This window comes from Aotus nancymaae, unplaced genomic scaffold (genome assembly GCF_030222135.1).
Source record: "Aotus nancymaae isolate 86718 unplaced genomic scaffold, 86718_ANA_hifiasm-v0.15.2.pri h1tg000029l, whole genome shotgun sequence".
Classification (NCBI taxonomy): Eukaryota; Metazoa; Chordata; class Mammalia; order Primates; family Aotidae; genus Aotus; species Aotus nancymaae.
The window spans coordinates 40,756,321-40,777,332 of NW_026988442.1; the positions used below are offsets into that span (position 1 = coordinate 40,756,321).

The 21,012-nt window shown below is 55.4% G+C and overlaps 1 protein-coding gene across 2 annotated transcripts in view; it reads left to right on the forward strand.

Moving 5' to 3' along the window:
• Positions 1-21,012, forward strand: part of CDH4 (cadherin 4) — a 646,231-nt gene that overhangs the window by 533,514 nt on the left and 91,705 nt on the right. For both annotated transcript variants that reach the window (XM_064382571.1, XM_012440669.3), the window contains 2 exons: positions 14,450-14,605; positions 20,138-20,282. In XM_064382571.1, coding sequence (XP_064238641.1) covers positions 14,450-14,605; positions 20,138-20,282 — 301 coding nt within the window. The remainder of the gene's footprint in view (positions 1-14,449; positions 14,606-20,137; positions 20,283-21,012) is intronic.

Genomic DNA, 21,012 nt, shown 5'->3' on the forward strand with positions numbered 1-21,012 from the left:
TGGAGTTTTGAGAATTACCCGTGTGAACGAGGCTGCGGTGGGGTGGCCGGTTAAAATGGTTCATGAGCTCCCTCCGGCACCTGAGAATGCAGAGTAATTGTTCTAGGCACAGCCAAGCCAGAGGAGCCCAGCCCCAGGTGCCGGGCCCACATGAGCGTGGGAAGGTGCTCGGTATGAGGGGCAAGGCCTCACCTCCCTGCTGTCTGAGGACGACCACCTGCATGTCCCTCATCTGTGGAACAGGGACAGGAAAGGCCCACTTTGTAGGCAGTGAGGGCTGATGCCCCTGAGACCACCCCAGGGACTCCCTTAGGAGCCCCATGCTGCGACCCTCCCAAAACAAGGCACAACGACAAGTAACTTGCCCCAGGTCACACAGCTAGGACGCAGGGGCAGGATCAGAATGCAGGACTTCAGAGACACCTGGAAGGCCCTTGAAAACCTGTCCCCCACTCTGGGCAGAGGCTAGCGGATCTGGGAGCTTGGGAGCATTGACCTGAGCGGCTGTGGCCACCTGACAGTGATCCCTGCAGACCCAGCCCCCCACAACCACGCTTGAAGGCCCCCGAAATAACTTGCAGAAAACGCGCTTGTGGAAGAGATGGAAGGCGGAGCTCATGTGCAGAGAGAACATGTGCTGTGTGCAATTAAACCCTGCTTTGCAGTGATGTGAAAATGAGCCCCGTTAAAAGAATATATCCACTAAATACGTACTTAAGATGTTGGAGTGTTTGTAATTGCTACCTTCATAAATTCCGGATCTTGCTGTGCCTCGCGCTGGGCGATCAGCACTCGGAGTGGCTGCCTTGAATGTCCTCCTTGCTACTGAGCGAACATTCTAAGGAGGCAGCTCTCACCGCATTCATGGTACCGTGTTGACGCCGGCATTTCTCTGCAGCGAGCCTCCCAGGGAAAGTCGGTCCCCTCTGATCCCTGCCAGGTGCCAAGGCCCCAGTCTCCACACCACGAATCCCACCAGCTCCTCCTGCGCTCCGCTCCCCGGCTCTGCAGATCGCAAAGTGCTCCAGCATCTGTGTAAGCATAGGCATTGAGGTCAGGAGGCACCCCCTCGAAATGAATTTCTCCCTCTCCTGCCTGACTTTCAGCAACCCTGGACCTCTGAAACCGTTAAATAGGACGCTAGGAAATTCTGCACTCTGAGTTCTCTTGGGTTCCCTTTAATATGTCAGGCACACAGATTCTGCCCTGGAATGCAAGGGAGTGGGGGGGCAGAAAGAGCTGGTGGCGGCTGAGCTAGGTATGAAGTCCTGTCTAACCCCGAGGCCGTCATCACAGGCCTGATGCATCCAGCCGAGAAAAGCAGTAACGTGGCGTCCCGGGGCCGCTGCCGTGGAGGGCGTGGGGCTGCCTGCGGGAGTCTCATGCATGATGCTTTGTGCCCACGAAGGATTTGCCCAGGCTCAGTGGCCTCTGTGATCATTCCAGTAACGCCTGTGCCAGTGAGCGGGGAAGCTGCCCATTGCTGTGTTCTAGAACAATCAGGGCTCTTCAGCTGGACGTCACCCTTTGCCACATTGTCCCAGGGAGCATCCAAGAGACAGCAGGAAGATGCGGCCTCCGTCCAGAGTCTCTGAAGGAAAAGCCACGTGAAATGAAACTCCTCGGGATGCAGGAGCCTGAAGACCCCCTGATGAAGCCTCCTCAGAGTGAGAAGCCTGCCCGGTTGGCATCTGTGTCGGCAAAGGCACAGAAGCAGCTGGAAAGCTGAGAGGTTGTGCTCTCGACGCCCGGAGGCCTGGCTGAGGGAGGTCCAAGCCAGAATTCACATGAACCGAAGGAACACCAGTTTTCTGATTTTAAATCTTCAAAACTGTTAATCCTAGATTATCAAATGCAAAACGTACCCCAGCCAGAAATGCAAAGCTCCCGCAGGCCGAGGTTTGGAACCGGGGCTGCGTTTATCTGTCCTTGTTATCCTGGCTGCCTTGTCAGCCGCGACGCCCACATTTATTTGTTAAAGCTTCCACTTCTCTCGATTGACAAAAGAAGGTTTAAGGAAGCAATTTCACTTGGCGTTGGTGCCAAGGAGCTTAAAGTCCCATAAGCCTAGGGAAGCTGCATTTCAGAAGCAAATGAGGAGCTTCCCCAGCAGCTCCCAGCAAGTCCAGGAGCAAGCACCCACAGAGGGGCAGCTGAGGGCCCTGGGTTTGTGACCTGGAGTCCGTCCTGCGGGAGCCTTGGGAGGGAGCAGATCATCTCCAGGAGGTGCCGCCATCTTCCCAGACCTAAACTTAACAGTCGTCTTTGCTTTCATCATTATTTGCCTGATAATATTTCCCCAAATGTTCACAGGGGGTAAAATGGCAAGATTAAAGGGTTTTCTCAAATCACTCCCTGATTTTCTAAATAGAAAAGGGGCCATTCTGGCAGCAGAGTTCAGCTGAGATTCTTAGGAAAAAAGCGATGAAAAATTCCATTTTCCACTTTCTTAAACACCAAACTTATTTTCTTTTGTCCTATGAGACGTTAACTCTTGCAGTAACTAAGGCCTTTTTCTGCAAAGTGGACTTATAAACAGTAGCTACAGTCACAGATAGAAACCATTCTCTCTGCTCCCTGAGACTCATTCAAACAACTGCTTGAGCCGAAATATACTCCGTGTGCTTCTGGCCACGAGTGAGTGGCTGGGGAAAGCCCGGAAGCCATCCGAAGGCGAGCAGGCATTGCAGGGGCTGACGGCACCCAGGTGCATTGCACGTTAGATGGAGGTTGGGTGGGTTTGCCAAGAGGGCAGACACCCTCACAGGCCTCAGTTCATCACTTGCCACACCAGTGGGGCATACTGCACTCCTGGCACACAGCTGGGCCCAGGCCTGGGACACTCCCACCAGCAGGCAGCCCTGAGTTCACTTGCATCCCTGTCCCCCGGCCCGGTGGGGACACTCGGGTCATTTGCGTTTTGCCACCTGTCTGTCACCTGTTCTCATTTCCACGAGTTAATTCCATATCATGGCAGTGACTCAGGGGGAAAAGGTGGCCAAAGAGCACCGAACGGCAGGGCTGCACCCACAGGAAGGGCTTGGTCGCCCGCACAGAAGGAGCGGCGACCGAGTGCTGATCGCCCAGCGCGAAGCACAGCAAGATCCGGAATTTATGAAGGTAGCAATTTATGAAGGTGTCCGTTAAAATGAAATGTTCGCTCCCTGGCTGGGCACATCATGACCCCCACTTTCTCTGACCCGTGTTTCACCGGCCAACCTCTGGGCCTCTTCCCGACCTGCCGACACCTCCTTCCCCCACAACCTTGGGCACAGCCCTGATATCTGAGTCCAAACCCCAAACCACATGTTTATATGAGTTCTTGGGGGAGCAAGATCAGGACCCGCAGGCAGGGGCCCCTGAGTGAGTGCCCCTCACCGGCCCAGCCCCACCACATCCGGGGCCACACCCAGCCCTCTCACCTCTGTGCCTTGCTACAGCCGCCTCTGCCTGGACGCTCTCTGGGCTTAGCCTGCCCGGATCCGAGGTCTGCCTTGCTCAGAACTGGCCCAGGAAGCCTTCCTTACCCCGCAAACAGATCTGCTGGCTCCTCGGAGCATGCATTCCTCCCAGGCTGCCTGTCCCACAGCGGTCCATCACCCTCCCGGTGTGCTTTCGTCCACACTTAGCAGTGAGCGCCCTGAGGTCACAGATGTCTCCGCATTCATCTCTGAAGACACCGCTAGCTATGCCGGGCATCACACATGCCGCCTGGTCGGGCAGTGGCTCAGCAAGGCCCATTCCCACCAACAGGGAGGAGCCCAGGCTGTGGAGAGTGAGAGCTTGCACGAGGAGCTGGGTTAGAGTGGAGGCCGAAAAGTCGAGAATGCCTAGACTGTCTCCCGGGAGGCCACAGGGAGCCAGTGAGGGTTCTGAGCAGCAGCAGGGCACACGCTGAGCTTGCAGTCAGGACTCCTTGACCTCCAATAACCCAAGGATTTGGATCTTGCAGGGTTTCAGGTGACAACAGCCTCAAACCTGGGGCAGCTGCCCTGTCACGTGCACTTTTTTTCTTTCTTTGAGATTGAGTCTCGCTCTGTCGCCCAGGCTGGAGGGAAATGGTGATCTTAGCTCACTGCAACCTCCGCCTCCCAGGTTCAAGCGATTCTCCTGACTCAGCCTCCCGAGTAGCTGGGATTACAGGTGTGCACCACCACGCCTCTAATGTTTTGTATTTCACAAGTGCTATCTAACAGATGGTGACAGGGATTGGCTTCGAGGTTGCAGGCCCTTGCTGGACTGCCCAGCAGTGCTGGTGAGGGGCCTCTCTGCACTGTCCTCCCCACCCCTCCAGGCCTAATTCTGGACTTTAGTTGGTGAAAACTGCCTTCCAGGTCTCTAGGTCAGAATTCCAAAAAGTGGGAACTTGTCTGGGTGTGGTGGCCCATCCTGTAATCCCAGCACTTTGGGAGTCAAAGCAGGAGGACGGTTTGAAGCCGGGCATTCCAGACCAGCCTGGGCAGCACAGCAGGGCCCTGTCTCTACACAAAATTCAAAAATTAGTTGGACTTGGTAGTGGCGTGTGCCTGTGGTCTCAGCTACTTGGAGGGCTGAGGCAGGAGGATCGCTTGAGCCTGAGTTCAAGGCCACAGTGAGCTGTGATTGCCCTACTGCACTCCAGCCTGAGCAATGGAGCAAGATCTCTTAAAAAAAGAAAAGTGGGAAGTTGCTTTCCACATCTTGTGTGGACCTAGCAGTGTTCCGGGCCCCAGCAGATCTCCTGAGGATTCCAGGATGGTGGGTGGGAAGGAGCAGAGGGCTTCCTGGGTGGCTCTCTGCAACCAGACCCCCTGCCCCACCCCACCCAGCAGTCCTAGCAGAAGGTGACACATGTCATCCTAACTGGCAGCACGGAGAGCGGGGGCTCTTTCGGGCCTCTGCTCAACCCACGTCCCAGCCTGGCCTGCAGGGACTGCTTAGGGTGAGCCATTGGAGCTGTCAGGAGACCTGCTGGAACTTTCTGAGGTGGGCAGTGCAGCAGGAGCCACGTGGCTGTGTCCCAGACGCCCTGAGCAGGCAGAGGACCCTGTCCGGATGGGCTTTCGGGGTCACTGCTGTTGTCCTTTCCCTCGCCCCTGGGCTCTGGGGTCTTTGCATCTGTGAGGACCTCATCTCCACTTCCCAGCTAGACCCCTCAGACAGCCCCAGGGCCAGGCCCTGTAGGGACCAAGATAAGCAGACATGGGTGCACGTCGGAAGCCACCACGGGCAGCGGAAGTGGTGCTGGTCCGGAAACTGCCCGCTTCTAAGAAAAACAGAACCGGAGCCCAGTGGGCAAGACAGAAGGAAGGAGCTAAGGAAACGAGAAGATAGCATTTGCTTTTATCTTCTTGTGGTTTGGTTTCTATTTTTTAGAGAGATGTGGGCTCACCGTGTTGCCCAGGCTGGTCTTGAACTCCTGGTCTCAAGTGATCCTTCCACCTCAGCCTCCTGAGCATCTGGGTCTACAGGCATGTGCCACCATGCCCAACCAAGTTGTTCTTTTATTTGTTTGTTTATTATTTTCTGTAGAGAAGGGGCCTTGCTATGTTGCCCAGGCTGGTCTTGAACTCCTGGCCTCAAGAAATCCTCCTGCCTCAGCCTCCCAAAGTGCAGGGATTATGGGTGTGAGCCACTGTGCTGGCCAGTGTTCTTAATAAAAACTAAATTTTTTTAAAAAGCTGGCCACGGCAAGGGCTAGGACGACAATTCCACTGGGTGTGGCAGCCCCTGCTAGGGCAGCCAGGTCCCCTGGGAGCCAGCCACCCAGCCCCTGCCATCGCCCAGCCCACAGAGGCAGCCTCCTGGCCTCAAGGCTCAGTTCATACACCAGGGCTTACCGTGGGGTGAGGCTGAAACTGGACCCAGGCCGAGACACCCCTTGTCACTCCCGCTTATTCCGGAGGCTCTCCCTAGTCAATCACTCATACGAGAATCCCTGTCTTGGGTTCTGCTTATAGGGACCCCAACCCAAGACACAGGGATCTAGAGGTCCAGGCAGGCCTCTCTGTGGCCGAGGCCCAGCCCTGAGCGCCACAGTCAGGTCACTCTCTGGTCAGCTCTCTCCTGCCAGGCGCTGTGTTAAGGGCTCCCCAGACAGCACCAGGTCAGGCAGAGGCTTCAACGTGCTGCACCTGCAAACTCTGACCGTCCCAAGTGGAAATGAGCCTGCTGGATGGACCTTGGCTGCTCACAGGCTGGAGGGGAAGGCCGGCCGGCTGAGTGACCCCGGGGGCTCGGGTCTTGACCAGGCTCTGGCGTTGCAAGGAAGGGCTCCAGCCATGTTTTCCACTCGATTCGTTCTTGACTCCAGGTCCACGTTGGAGAAAGAAGCTGATCAGTCCAGCTTAGCTCCCAGTCCTTCCCATCAGCTACGGGGAGGGTGGGGCACCTCAGCTGTATTCCTGGGACCACTCAAGGACGCCCCCATCATAAACTAGGCCTTTGTTTCCAGAAGAGCCAGGAGAGTCTCCCACAATCCCACGCCAAAAATTCAGGAGGTGCCTCCCTCTGTTAATTTGGTACATCCTAAAGGGCATTTTCGAGAAGGAGCTAACTCACTGTTCCCCACTGGGCAAATCTGTGAGAACACATTCATGCCTTTCATTAGCATTCATATGACTTTGAGGGGCTCTTTGTCATTGCTAAAACTCAAAGTATGTGTGAACAGTTCTGTGTGACGATGTCAATGCTACACAACCAGTGACTTTTCACATCACGTTCCGGGCTTTTCTGCTCATTACGAGAACCTAATTGAAAGTAATTGAAGGCTGAATTTCATCATGCATGAAAAGTATTTTAGAAAAGGCAAGAAATACAAACATCTTTAAGCCTCTTGAGTAATGCTCAAGAACCAAGGAAGAGTTGGGGGAAAACAAGTGAGAACACTTGCTCGGCCCCACATTTGTCCCGTTAATTTGGTGAGAATAGGTTTCACGTCGATGAATCTTGCTGGTCACCTAGCACCGTGGCAGGGGCTTTGGAATTGCACTTTGCACTAAGCTAGAAGAATCTCACTCAGGACAGGGTTACAATTTCATAATCGCTTTCCATTGAAGTGAGTTCTAGTCTAAGACTTTAGAGAGAGACTTCTAAAAGTATCGGGGGTGGGGCCTGGCGCAGTGGCCCATGCCCATGATCCCAGCACTTAGGGAGGCTGAGGCAGGAAGGTCATATGAGGCCAAGAGTTCCAGACCAGACTGGCCAACATTGTGGAATTCCATCTCTACAACAAGTTTTAAAATTGGCCAGGTGCGGTGGTATACACTCCAGTCTCAGGTACTCAGGAGGCCGAGGTGGGAGGATCACTTCAGCCCAGGAGTTCAAGGCTGCAGTGAGTCGTGATCGTGCACTCTATCCTGGGTGACAGAGCAAGATCCTGTCTCAGAAATCATGGGGCTTCAGCATCCTGGCCTTCTCATTCCAACCAGCTCTACAAATGCACCCCCAAAGCCGCATTTGTAGAGCTGGTTGGAGTGAGAAGGCCAGGATGCTCATCCCCTGTGGAGCGTCCAGGGGCACGGGGGAGACACTCAGAGCCGGAGAATGGCAGGGAGGGAAACTTCTGCCCCCGTCCTGCTTTCAGGGGCCACTTAGGTGGGCACCGTGACACTGAGACAGGAGCTGGGAACTCTGTCCAGCTCGTCACTCACTCGTGAACCTTCATCACGTCCCTCAGCCCCTCTGGGCCTCAGTCCCTCCACCTTCAGAAGGGGCTGGGTGAGAAGGTCAGGTCGGGCTGACACTCTGGGATTTTTTCAATGGTCTCTTAAGGAATCCAGGCTGAGGGTGGAGGTTCCTGAGCCTCCTCTTCTGTGCCTGCTTCAGGTGAATGAGGAGGCTTCTGAGGCTGTGGTGAGGACACGTAAGGCTGGGAACTGTGATCTGCCCTAAGATGCCCGGGACAGGCACAGTGGGAAGCAGGCTGAGGACCAGCCTTGGGAAGCCCCCAAATGCCGCTGTGAGGTTGGTCCCTTCCCCTTCCTCCCTAGCCTCCAGGAGCCTTCCTCCTCCTCCTCGTGCTCTGGGACCCATGTATCATCCAGGCCAGCCCACTGCAGGCTGCTGGGTCAGCCACCCCTCCGTTCCTTCCCCTCCCTCTCCCTTCTCCGTGGCCTCCCTTCCTGTTGGTTTTCCTGCGCTCAGAGCTCCCACATTCTCTCCCATCACTCCCCAAGCCCTCGCCTCCTTCCCCACCTTTCTCTGCCTGCTCAATGTATCTTCCTTCCAGTCTTGGGGCGGCCCACTCTGCTCCAGGAAGGCCTTCTCAGGGCCGGAACAGCCTTGGTTTCCCGTCACAGCTGGGTGACTGGGGCCTTCTGCCTGCCTGCCCTGCCTGCCTCCCTGCCTCCCTGACTGCCTGCCTGCCTCCCTGCCTCCCTGACTGCCTGCCTGCCTGACCGCCTGCCTGCCTGACCTGCCTGCCTGCCCTGCTCCTGGGCTGCCTCCCTGGTTTCACCTGTTTGTCCAAGAACTGCTGGGCCCTACCTACCCACAGGCCATCCCTGGGGACCGGCAGCCACGTGTGTGTTCCTAGGGCCTGGGGAAGGGCGTGGAGTATCCTTCATGCTCATGGGAAGGTGGGAGGTGGGGAGGCGGGGAGGCCCCAGCTATGCAATGCAGGCAGGAGAACATACAGAAAACCTGAGGAAACCCCGATGTTGTCGGCATGAAAACGAGGAAGCTCAAGCAGGGGAGCCCCAGCGGGAGCACCAGCCGGGGCCACAGGGGAGATACAGGTGCACATGGGCGAAATTGCCTTCTTCCCTCAGGGCTCCCATGAGACTCAGATCCTATGAGAAAATTGCCTCTCTCGGCCGGGCGCAGTGGCTCACACCTGTAATCCCAACATTTTGGGAGGCTGAGGTGGGAGGATTACCTGAGACCAGCCCCAACAACATGGTGAAACCCCTTCTCTACTAAAAGTACAAAAATTAGCTGGATGTGCTGGTGGGTGCCTGTAATCCCATCTACTCGGGAGGCTGAGGCAAGAGAATCGCTTCAACCCGGGAGGTGGAGGTTGCAGTGAGCCAAGATCACAGCACTGCACTCCAGCCTGGAGGACAGAGTGAGACCCTGTCTTGAAAAGAAAGAAAATTTCCCATCTCGGCAGGCCAAGCGCAAGCCCTCCTGCCTCAGTCCTGTGCCTTCTGGATGGGGCGGACAGCTGAGGAGCCTGCTGTCACCGTCCAGAGCTTTTACTCCACGGAGAGAGGGGAACTGCTCAGGCGGCTCAGAACTCCCAACAGGCTGCAAAGGCGAGGGCCTGTGATCTGCTTTCCTGGGAACGTCTCTGGGCTTCATATCATAGAAGGAGACAGCTGAAACACTTCGCTATAGAGTTACATCCTGCTGGAAGAACTTGATCCGGAAGATTTTAAAAGCATCTTTAAATGCCGGGACAGGAACCAAGGGAGGCTTGATGAGTGGCCGGGCAGAGCCTGTGAATGCAGAATGGCCACCCCCTTCCATTCTGAAAGGATACCCTGCCGTGGGTGCGTGGGGGAGTATTTGTGTGTATTGTGTTCTGTGTGTTTGTGCGTATGTATATTCGTGTGTGTTTGTGTATATATTGAATGTGTGCATTGTGTACTGTGTGCCTGTATGTGCATGTATGTGTGTATTTGTGTGTTTATGTGTGTTGTATGTGTTGTGTTTGTGTATGTGTATTATATGTGTTTGTGCATGTATGTGTGTAATGTGTATTTGTGTGTGGCATTTGTGTATATGTTTATGTATTGAGTATATGGTATGTGTTGTGTACTGTGTACATGTTTGTGTTTGTGTCATGTGTACATGTTTGTGTTTGCAGGGTGTCTGTGTGTGTATTGTGTATTTGTGTGTTTATGTGTTTGTGTATTGAGTGTATGTTGTGTGTACATGTGTGTTTGTGTATGTGTGTATGGTATATTTATGTGTTGTGTGTACATTATGTGTGTGTATTTAGTGGGTATGTGTGTGTATGCGTGTGTGTTTGTACGTATGTTTGTGTGTGTGTATTGAGCATGTGCTTGTGTGTGTGTACTGTGTGTATGTGAGTGTGCATGTGTGTACTGTGTGTGTCATGCATACATGTCAGAATGTGCATTTGTGTGCATGGTGTGTGTGTGTCCAGTGCTGTGCGAGGCAGCAGTCAAGGCCAAATCGATTCACTCTGACCCTGACCTTCTCCAAGGCCTTCCTTGCCCAGCGCCCCACGGGCTCTCCCAGACCCTGCTCTGTCCCGCAATCCACATCCTGATGTACGACTTGAGGGGGTGTATCACCGGTGGGAAAAGCCCTAATTCTGAGAGTGTTCGTGTCCATCTGTGGGCTGAACCTCGCTGACCGTGCAGGGGGACAGCTCTGGCTGGCGGGGGGCTCCAGTGCAGGGGCGTTCCAGTGGGTCCCTCCCTCCCCTGGAATCTGGGTGTGACACTCTCGCTCCCCAGCTTCCTCCCTTGAAAGCTTAGGGACTCCACCTCCAAGGTGTCTGCGACTCAAAACCACACAGGGTGACTTTTCTCCAGTTTCAAGTTCATTTGAAATCAGGCAAATCCTCTCCCCAGGGGAGACTCCGCCAGAACTTTTCATGTCACCCAGCTTTTCTGAGGACGAGGGCCGGCCTGCCAAGTGGAAGTCCACGGGTGAACACTATCGCTGAGCCCCATAAGTTATTTTAATGTAGACATCACTTTAAACTAACCTTCTGCCATCTGTTCCATCCTCTAACAACAAACGCGCGAGAGCGTGGGTCTCCGCGGCCCCCTCAGCCGATGGGCACGGCGGCGGCGCGTCTGTGCTGTCAATTCACAGCCTGCCGTGGGCTTCTGCGGTGTTTTTCTCATTTGCCAGACACAAATCAAGGGCAAACGGCTCTCCCCTGATCTGGCGGATGCACTAGCACAGTATTTCTTCTTAATACGGTAAACCAGGAGAATTCAGAGCATTTTGAGAGCCGATGCTAGGAGCCCACACACAGCCGCCCGCCACCCGCCGTGTTTCAGAGCAGGCCCCAAACCGGCCTGGAGAATACGCAAATGAGCCTGGTGGCCAAAATGTAATGAGATTTCCTTGAAAAAAACTTTCTCTTTAAATAGGTGGTGGATTTTTTTCAGCAGTCCCGCCGTTAAATTTCCCTATGAAAGAGGGATCGATTCGCCCAAAACTGTAGCAACAGCGCACAGTGAACCTGCGTCGCCCGTCCTTCGGGCTGCCGAAGACCCATCACACGTGCCCACCTCCCGCCTCCGGAAGACTGGACCTGGCTCCATGCGTTCTCCTCAACCCAGTGCCACGCAGCCCCGCGAGGGCCTGCTGTGTGCTCTGAGTGCCCTTCCCCTCACCCAAAGCCAAAGCAAGCGTCCGAACTCATCAGCCCTCGGAGAAGTGCCGCGCTCCCGGACGGCAGGGCTGGTGGGCTCCGACCTCTACCTCAGCTGCCCGCTCTCCTGGGAATGTGATCTCTTAACCTCTCTCCTACCCCCGAGGAGCAAGTCATTAGAGGCGACAGGGAGGGAGGCTCTTCCCCTCTATCTGGATGTTACCACATATACCCTGGTGTCATGGGTGGAGAAGAGACAGGTTTTGCCCACGGAAGGGCCGCAGGAGTCACGTTGCTGGTGACGTTGGGTAGTAGAGGGAGGGGTGACTAAGGCCCAGTCGGAGGCTTTTCCCAGCTACTGCTGAGGGGCCCAGACCCAGCCTACCCTCCATCGCTGTCTCCAAAGCCCTGCTTGGTGTGTGCAACTCAGGGCAGAGCCGGGAAGAGCATACCTGATCACGGGAAAATAAGGAGGTGCATTGTGGGCGGGACAAAGACACACCTCACAGTCTGCAAGTGTGTGCATGTGTCTGCACACGTGTGCACAGGAGAGTGTGTGTGTGCCTGCACCCCACGGGCCTGCAGACCTCCTCTCCTGACCGTGTCTCCCAGCATGTGAGCAGCCCCACACTGGCACTGACCCCCATCCACCTGTATGATGGAAACAGCACCTCCCTCTTCCTATAGGGAAAGCAGCTTTTTTCTGTTACGACATGAGACAGTCTTGGGGTGGCTGGTGTGCCGGACACCATGCTCCTACGCACAGGAGCAGCTCTGGGGTGCAGATGCTAAGTGCTGGCTGAGGAAAGATGTTCTCCACCAACTGAACTCTCCACGAACTGCAGTTTCTCTGGGGGATGGCTTGCTTTCTCTGGTGCAAATTGAACTGGAAAGGGTACTCTATCAAACCTGTTTGGCGCCTCTATGAAGGCTAGCCTATGACTGTCATCGTGCTGCTGAGATGAGGTGACTGGTGAGGAGCCAGCCCGGTTTCTGAGATAAGTGCTACTCAGGGCCATGCACGAGGCTTGGCAGTCACTGCTGTGCCCGCTCGCTGGCACCTCTGCTGGGCACCACACCCATGCCACACGGGGGATGGTTGCAGTGGTCACACTGTGTGTCCTCAGAATTCAGAATGCATCTGGACAGTGAGGTCTTCGAGCTTCATAAACCTGAGTGGGCTGCTTTTTCTGTTTCTTTCTCTGCTCTGGAAAAGTTTCAGGAAACTCTGGGGCAAATTGACCTGTCCTGAGCTCTTTTAGGAGGAATTTCCTGAAGTCATTGGTATCTCCAGGTGTGCATTCTCTGCTAGTCAAGTTTAAAATTTTATATTTTCTCAAAAAAAAAATCAATTGCATAAGATTTGCCTGTGCTAGCATAACGTACAGAGAATAAAACGCTTTTAAAAATCTTATCTTTTTTCTCTGAAGTTTATCAAAGACACAGCGAGTTTCCGGAGGACTTTTCCCCTAACTGCAGCTCTTGAATCTATCCTTGCCTCTGTTTTTCTGTTTTCAGATTCGGAAATTTCTGTGTCATCTTTATTGGTGACCTTGGTGTCTGCTGCTTCCTGCTTGCTTGTTCCTTTCCTTGCAGAGATAAGTGGTTGGTTCATTGGCTGTAATTCCATTTTGATTATGAAAACACTCAAGTTTATGGGTTTGCAGGGACTCAGTCTCCGGGTTTCACTGTACAACAGTCGTATTGTTATATGATTATTAAACAAAAGAAATATTTTTAAAGCCTCTAAAAATAACTTTGGTTCCTGTTGACTCAATGGTTATTTCACAGTGTCATCCAGATTTCTAAAAGATCTTTTTTCAGTTTTCTTGTTAACTTTTAATTGCATCATTTCAGTAAAAGGTCTTAGGATAAATGCGGTAGCTCACACCCATAATCCCAGTGCTGTGGGAGGCCAAGGGGGGAGGATCACTTAAAGCCAGAAGTTCAAGACCAGCCTGGGCAACATAGTGAGACACTGTCTGGACAAAAGAATTTCAGAAATTAGCCAGGTGTGCTTGCCGGCACCTGTGGTTCCAGCTACTCTGGGGGCTGAGGTGGAAGGATTGCTTGAGCATAGGAGGTCAAGGCTGCAGTGAGCTGTGATTGGCCCACTGCACTCCCACCTGGGTGACAGAGAGAGGCCTGTCTCTAAAAAAATAAAACAAAAAAAGTCCTGTTCCATTTTGCTTTTTAGGGTATTTTTGAGGTTTTCAATATGGCCTATCATTGTATTATAAAATGTTGTCACAGTCCCATGAGCTTTGAGAAAAAAAGTAGTATATTCCAAAGGTATGCTCAAAGTTGAATGCAGATCTGTTAATTCCGCCTTCTGGATTTCACTCGATTTCACCTTTCAAATCCCATGGCCTCCGTCCACTTCCCTGAGGGAGCCCCCAGGCTCTGGGAAGCACCGCTCACCTGTGGTGGGCCTGCAATCACCAGGTCCCCCTCCTCACTACGAGGGGTTTCACTTCAGCTGAGTGAAAGGCGGGTCTGATTCATAATGCTACCAGTGTCCTTTCTGTTCCCAGAAACGTGTATGAATCTCACTCTGTGTCCAAAATAAAATGAAGCCTTTGCCTAACCCTTCCCCACTCCATGGAAAACTCGAGTTTCACGTCCGCCTGTGTCTTTCCATTTTCTCCCCAAGTTTGCAGCCTTTCCTCGCTTACTCTGGACTTGGGACCCCGGTAACCGTCATTCAGTAGTTTCTAAACAATTAGAAAGGCCGAGGCACACATGCACTGGCTCCCAGGCTTTTCCTCGACGCTGTGGAGGCCGCTCTGTTTTCTTGCCTTTGTTGTGACCCGGGTTTGGCGTCGGAACACGAGGCCGTTTCAAACTGTCATTTCCATTGTCTTCACCTGTGTTGTGGATGTCTGCCAGGCGTCCGAGTTCTCGGTGCAGACGCTGAACCCGGAGTGTTACACACGCACCTCCCTGTCACTGCTGGTCACTGGACCTGCAGTCGGTGGCTCTCAGTAAACCCCTGACCACCGACTGTCCTTCCAGTTCCTAAAGTGGATGAACGATCAGCTGTGGTCCCCACTGTACCTCAGATTGGTCACGCTCGAGGAACTGGTTGTGGGGGATGCACGCCAGATGCCCAGCCCCGCCCGGCCTTGCCTCAGGCTGACCTCTTCTCGCTTCACTCCTGCCTTTCAGATCCGGTCCGACAAAGACAACGACATCCCCATCCGGTACAGCATCACCGGCGTGGGCGCCGACCAGCCCCCCATGGAGGTCTTCAGCATCGACTCCATGTCAGGCCGAATGTACGTCACGCGGCCCATGGACCGGGAGGAGCACGCCTCTTACCATGTGAGTGTCCATGCCTGGGTGGGAGCTGGGGCCCGGGGCGGCCATCCCAACCCCATCAGGCCCCCAGCAGGGCCCATGCCTGCCCTAATCTACAAGCAGCGCTCCAACTCTGGCCTGGAGCAGAATCTCCTGGGAGGCTGGGGAAAGGGCCATCTCCATGTCGCCGGGCACTGCCCCCCGTCTCTAATTCTGCGGGGTGAGCCCAGGGCGGGCCTGGGAAACTGCATTTCACACACTCCCCGGATGCCAGTCAGGCTTGGGCTCACACCGGGACAGCTGCCGGTCCAGGTCTCCATCCACGTGGGCTTCTGGTTTGGACCGCTCTGCGGGGCTGGGAGTGAGGGTCACCAGCCGCTCTGCTTCCTCGGAGCCCTCATGCTGCCCTCGGCGCCTTCCTCTGAAGCACGGCCCGTGGTCCTTCCCACCCTCTCCAGTCTGGGACATGCGTCCTGCAGGCTTTTCACTTCCTCCGCCGTCCCTGACAGCAGCAAAAGAGCCTCTGAAGGAGAGCCACGCTGGTTCCCTGTCACCAGCTGTGCACAAAAAGAGAAATGCCCCTCAGCTTCCAGGGGCGGGGGGCGGACCTTCTCCGCCCGGGGCCACACTCACCCTGGCTGGGAGGAGGGGCCTGGACCGTGGTGAAAGCAGCGGGGGGTGCACGTCCCTCCACCTCAGGGTCTGGGGCTGCCCATCACGAGCTGGTGAAGGCCACACCAGCAGGGCCGCACTGGCTGGAGCCAGATCTCGAGGGTCAAGCCCAGACCTGCCCCTGGCCAGGTGTGCGCTGTCGGGCAAATGATGTGGCCTCCCCTGGCCTCCGTTCCCCTCCTCCTCATCATGGGTTGTTCTGAGGACTCCAGGTTGCCCGAGTGAGGCTCTCCTCACAAGCCCGCGCTTCAGGGCCGGGTGCCCCCTCTGGGTAGCTCGGGAACAACCCTGGAGGACTCAGCCCTGCCTGACGCTGTTGTCTGTGTCGGCTCTACCTTCGCTTGGCTTCAGCCAATGGCACTGAACAGGACCCGACCCTGCAGCTTCTCTCACCTACTGAGTACTGGGGGGTCCATTCTTTCCATCTCACACTAGAAGGAGGCCGTGTAGGGGCAGGGAATCGTCCGGCTTGTCCCCGCCAGATCTCAGGCCCAAGAGCAGAGCCTGGCCTTTTGGGGGCTCACTAACCGTTCGAGGAAGGGAGGGAGTTGATGGGAGGAGGTCAGTTTTGCTGTTGGCCATGGCGGCTTCCCCGACAGGCCCCTGAAGCACCCGTCTGAAGCAGGGGTGGGGCTGGATGGACCCTGGGGAACCCACGTGGGAGGTGGCTGCCCTCACCCCGGTCTGTCCCGGGGCCTTATCAGCCCCTCACAGCTGCCTCCTGGGAAGGCTCATGCCTCAGCTGGGTGTTGGGGAGACCTGATTGACAGTGCCTGGGCCTCGTGTGCTGGGCCCACAGGAATGGCCAGGGCAGATCCGCAGAACCAACCAGAGACTCCGGCTGATGCTCACCAGCCACACAGCAAGAGACAGGCCCTCGGCATGGCTGCCAGCTCCCAAAATGGGCTTCGGGCTGCCGTCACCACGTGTCTCCAACAGGCTCAGGAATGGGGACTCAACAGCCCTTACTGCCAAGAAATAGCTACAGACCAAGGACTTAGGGAGAGACACAGACACACAGAGATAGAGATACAGAGACAGAGAGGGCGACAGAGACACAGAGAGAGACACAGGACACAGAGAAGCCAGTTGCACTGGATGCCCGAGTGTCCTTCTCTCCTGCCTCTAGCTGGAGAATGCTCAGTTTTCGAAGGCCCCCGTGGTTGGATGATGCCCAGCCAGCTCCATCTTAAGGTCAAAAACGCAGCCCAGTGGGAAGGGAACAGGTCCGTCTTCGCCTCTGGGGCCAGCACCTGACAACCTCGGGGCCACCTTAGAGTTTCCTGTCTCCCCAGTGTCCTTTGATCCCGTTCCATTTTCCACCCAGCTCTGTGGGCTGACGAGGGTGCCAAGGACGCACCCCCAGCCTGGGTGTCCTGATGACAGTGACACCTGTCACCCTAAAGCCAGCCGGTAAACACTCAAATGCATGACACACACAAGTGGTCACTGCTGGCTTTGCAGAGTGTTGCTCCAGAAGATTCCTTTAAGGATTCAGTAAGTTAGACATACTAGCTCACCCGGCCACATACTGTCACCTTCTGAACGTTTTCCAACCTTCCTGAGCCTCAGTTTCCCCGTCTGTAAAATAGGGACCAAGACAACACTAATCTCACAGACGCTGATGGAAGCTGGCGTTCATGTGTGTAGGTTCTTATGGCACTGCCTGGCCCGAGCGAACGCATGGTGCGAGCGGGTGCCAATGTGACTGATGAAAATCTCCAACATGCGCACCCCTCCACCGCTCCCAAGGCCCCCTGAACTGTTCCCAGTTCCACACTCCTTGAAGGGAACTCTCACCTACAATTAAGATAGGAAGAAAAGAGAGCAGCTGAGAGGTGGCAGAATTAGATCCCAGGCGTACCTGGAGGGTCATCTGTCAACAGCCACATTTCCCCCAGCGCATCCCACCCAATGCAAGCCACACCCAGCACATCCCACCCAATGCAAGCCACACCCAGCACATCCCACCCAATGCAAGCCATGCCCAGTGCATCCCACCCAATGCAAGCCACACCCAGCACATCCCACCCAATGCAAGCCACGCCCAGTGCATCCCACCCAATGCAAGCCATCCCCAGTGCATCCCACCCAATGCAAGCCATCCCAGTGCATCCCACCCAATACAAGCCATCCCCAGTGCATCCCACCCCAATGCAAGCCATCCCCAGTGCATCCCACCCCAATGCAAGCCACGCCCAGTGCATCCCACCCAATGCAAGCCATCCCCAGTGCATCCTACCCAATGCAAGCCATGCCCAGCACATCCCACCCAATACAAGCCATCCCCAGTGCATCCCACCCCAATGCAAGCCATCCCCAGTGCATCCTACCCAATGCAAGCCATGCCCAGCATATCCCACCCCAATGCAAGCCGTCCCCAGTACATCCCACCCAATGCAAGCCACGCCCAGTGCATCCCACCCAATGCAAGCCACACCCACATATTATATTTCCTAATCTTTTCTCCCAGAACAACAACAACAGAAAAATGTCCTATTCAGGCCAGGCACGGTGGCTCACACCTATAATTGCAGCACTTTGGGAGGCTGAGGCAGGTGGATCATGAAGTCAGGAGATGGAGACCATCCTGGCCAACATGGTGAAACCCTGTTTCTACTAAAATAAAATATAAAAATAAAATTAGCCAGGCATGGTGGCGCACGCCTGTGGTCCTGGCTACTAGGGAGGCTGAAGCAGGGGAATTGCTTGAACCCAGGAGGCGGAGGTTGTAGTGAGCCAAGATCGTGCTACTGCACTCCAGCCTGGCGACAGAGGGAGACTCTGTCTCAAAAAAACAAAGTGTCCTATTTAAAGTGTTGTGGAAAATGCGCTCTTCGCCTGACGCTCAGATTGCAGGTCGCAGAAAGCTCAGAGGACTTCTCCACCCACATTTGCTTGTTTCCTTCACCACCATGGTGAGGTCACCTCTCTCGGGCCCACCCCGGGTGTGCCCAGCCCAAGAGATGGATGGGGGAGATTTCCAACAAGAGCTGTCAAATGTAATTAAAACTTTTGGGGGTCAGGCAGGGAGTGGGACAAAGAGGACACAGGCCGCGGGCAGAGGCAGAGGCAGCGTTTCCTCGTTATCTGCACTCCGCCTGCTCTCACTGCTAAAGATAGCACCTGAAACTGCTTTCGATAGGAGATAATAACTTTAATTGTAGCTCGGAATTACTTTGGCCGGGCATGTGATTGTGCGGCTGCATTTCACAACCGCCGCCCGTGGAAGCACGTCCACAGCAGGACGGAGCCGCAGATGGGTGGGGAATGGAGGAATCTGCGGCGACGGGGCGGGGGCGGCTGGTTACAGCCACCACACGGCGTTCCAGGCTGTTCACACGTGATACGTACAATCGACTTGGCGTGTGCGCATCGCGTCTTGTGCTGCAGGCTGCAGTTCCTCCAGGAGTCAGGCCTGGTTCATCTCTTTACTACAGCACAGATTGCCTCCTTGGGGAAAGCCAGCCTCCAGATCTTCCTTAAACATGCCGTGTAGGGGGTAAAATTCCACTCGGGATTGTTGGAACCAAGCCAGAACACTGGTGTGGGCATGAGCGCAATTAGCTCCTGGGTTTCCCTGGGGCAGGCGTGGAATGCAGGGCGCCCCCGATCCCCAGAGGTCGGGGAAGCAGGAGTGGTCGTGTGAGGCTGGCCACCAAGGGGATGACGTGGAGACCCCTCCGGCGTGAGACTCCTCTCCTGGCCACCCTGGGCTTGGTGATATTTTGCTGCAAATAGCTTGAGGTCTGTTGTGTCCAACTTCAAGGGCGATGTGGGGTTTCAGCAGAAAGATGTGAGCTGAGAACCCCTCTGGGTGACCATCCAGGTCTGAGTGGAGAGGCCTGGGACACGCTTTCCACTCTCTGGCAGCCCCTCAGCAGCTCCCTCGCCTGCCGGTAGTGCCCAGCCTCTCCATGTCCTCTTCCCTGCCCGGTTCTCAAGGGCTCAGCTCAAGCAGCCCCTCCTCTGAGAGGCCTCCCTGGCAGCCACCACACCCACTGATGGCTTCTTCTCTTCCTGGTGTCCATTGTCCCTGGGATGGACACTCCAGGCAGCCACTCTGCTTGATTTCAGTGCACAGTAATCCAGGGTCCAGCCCCGCACCTGGCATTCCAGGCCCTTGATGGGCAGCTACGGAATGAATGAATGAATGAATGAATGAATGAGTGAAAGAACAAATCCAGACCTAGAGGGGTGACTCTGAGAGCTGCTGTGGAACCTTCCAGCCTAAGTCCAGCTCTTCCCTTTTCACCCTGAAGGCAGTTCCCTGTGATGTTCCCAGGAGCTCCTCACCGGCTTCCCGGCCTGGCCTCTCCATGGATGCCCCCAGCACCACCCATTTTCCCCTGTTATGCCAAGCCCAAGAGCTAACAGGTCACACAGACGCAGAGGAGCCTGGAGCTCGTCTAGGCTGGGCTCTTAGTGGGCGCCCAAATGGGCCCAATTCCCAGCCCCAGCTCTGGCCTCTCTGCATACCCCCATCTCCGCTGGGGACTAGCCCCCACTGAATTAGGCACAAATGGCTTTTCTGTTTCCACTGTGGGTGGACATGACCCCATCCGAGGGGCACCTGTCCTGCTCCAGACACCTGATCAGATCAGTCGGTGGCTCACAGAACAGTCGGGCAGGCGTGGGAGGTCCTGGGTGGGTCTGGCCATGGGGCTTCGGAGCTTTGGCTGGCTTCCAGCTCTGTGCGTCACCCTCTCTGCAGAGAGAGCTGGGGCTCGGAGAATTCCATGATGTGTCAAGCCCCCAGCCCCTAGCCAGCCTGCCTCTGCCATCAGCCTCACACCCCAGTGCTGCGGGTCCTACGAGCTACTCTCAGCTGAGTGGGGGTGCCCACCCACCACTGGGCCCTGACGTGTCTCTGCTGCCTTCCAGCTCCGAGCCCATGCCGTGGACATGAACGGCAACAAGGTGGAGAACCCCATCGACCTGTACATCTACGTCATCGACATGAATGACAACCGTCCTGAGTTCATCAACCAGGTCTACAACGGCTCCGTGGACGAGGGCTCCAAGCCAGGTGAGGCTGAGGCCACACTCGGGAGCACATTCGAGTTTGCTTGCTGGAGACCCACCAGGCTCTGCAGGCCGAGCACAGGCCCCAAGGGCTGGGGAGGGCTGGGGAGGGCTGCTCAGTCCCCGCCACCAGAATGGTGCCCCAGGACTTGGGTGCAGACACACAGCACGAAGCAGGTGTCCACCAAAGTCCCTGCTGTCACAGGCCTCAGGGTCAAGGGGGATGAAGACCACAGGAGAAGCGATTGCAGCCATGGCAGCCTCCTGGGGCACCTGCAGGGCTCCTGCAAAGGGGTTGGCAGCATCCCGGTTCTGGGATGGGAAGGAAAACTTTTACCATGCCTATTCGTAGAGGCAGCTTCATGGTCAACCCTGGGCTGCAGTGTGAACAGGGTGAATTGCACCCTTGGTAGGTCCCCGGGCTGCAGTGTGAAAAGGGTGAATTGCACCCTTGGTAGGTCCCCAGGCTGCAGTGTGAACAAGGTGAATTACACCCTTGGTTGGCCCCCGAGCTGATGTGTGAACAGCGTGAATTACACCCTTGGTTGACCCAGGGCTGCTGTGTGAACAAGGTGAATTACACCCTGACTGTGTCTTTCAGGATTATGAGACATGGGTGCATCCGGTGTCACCAAAGGGAATAAATGTGACATTATTTCACTGAACCCGTGGGCTGCTGGTCCCCAGCAGTCCCTTGAGGAGCAGGCAGTGGGTGGGCAGATTAGCTCCAGGCA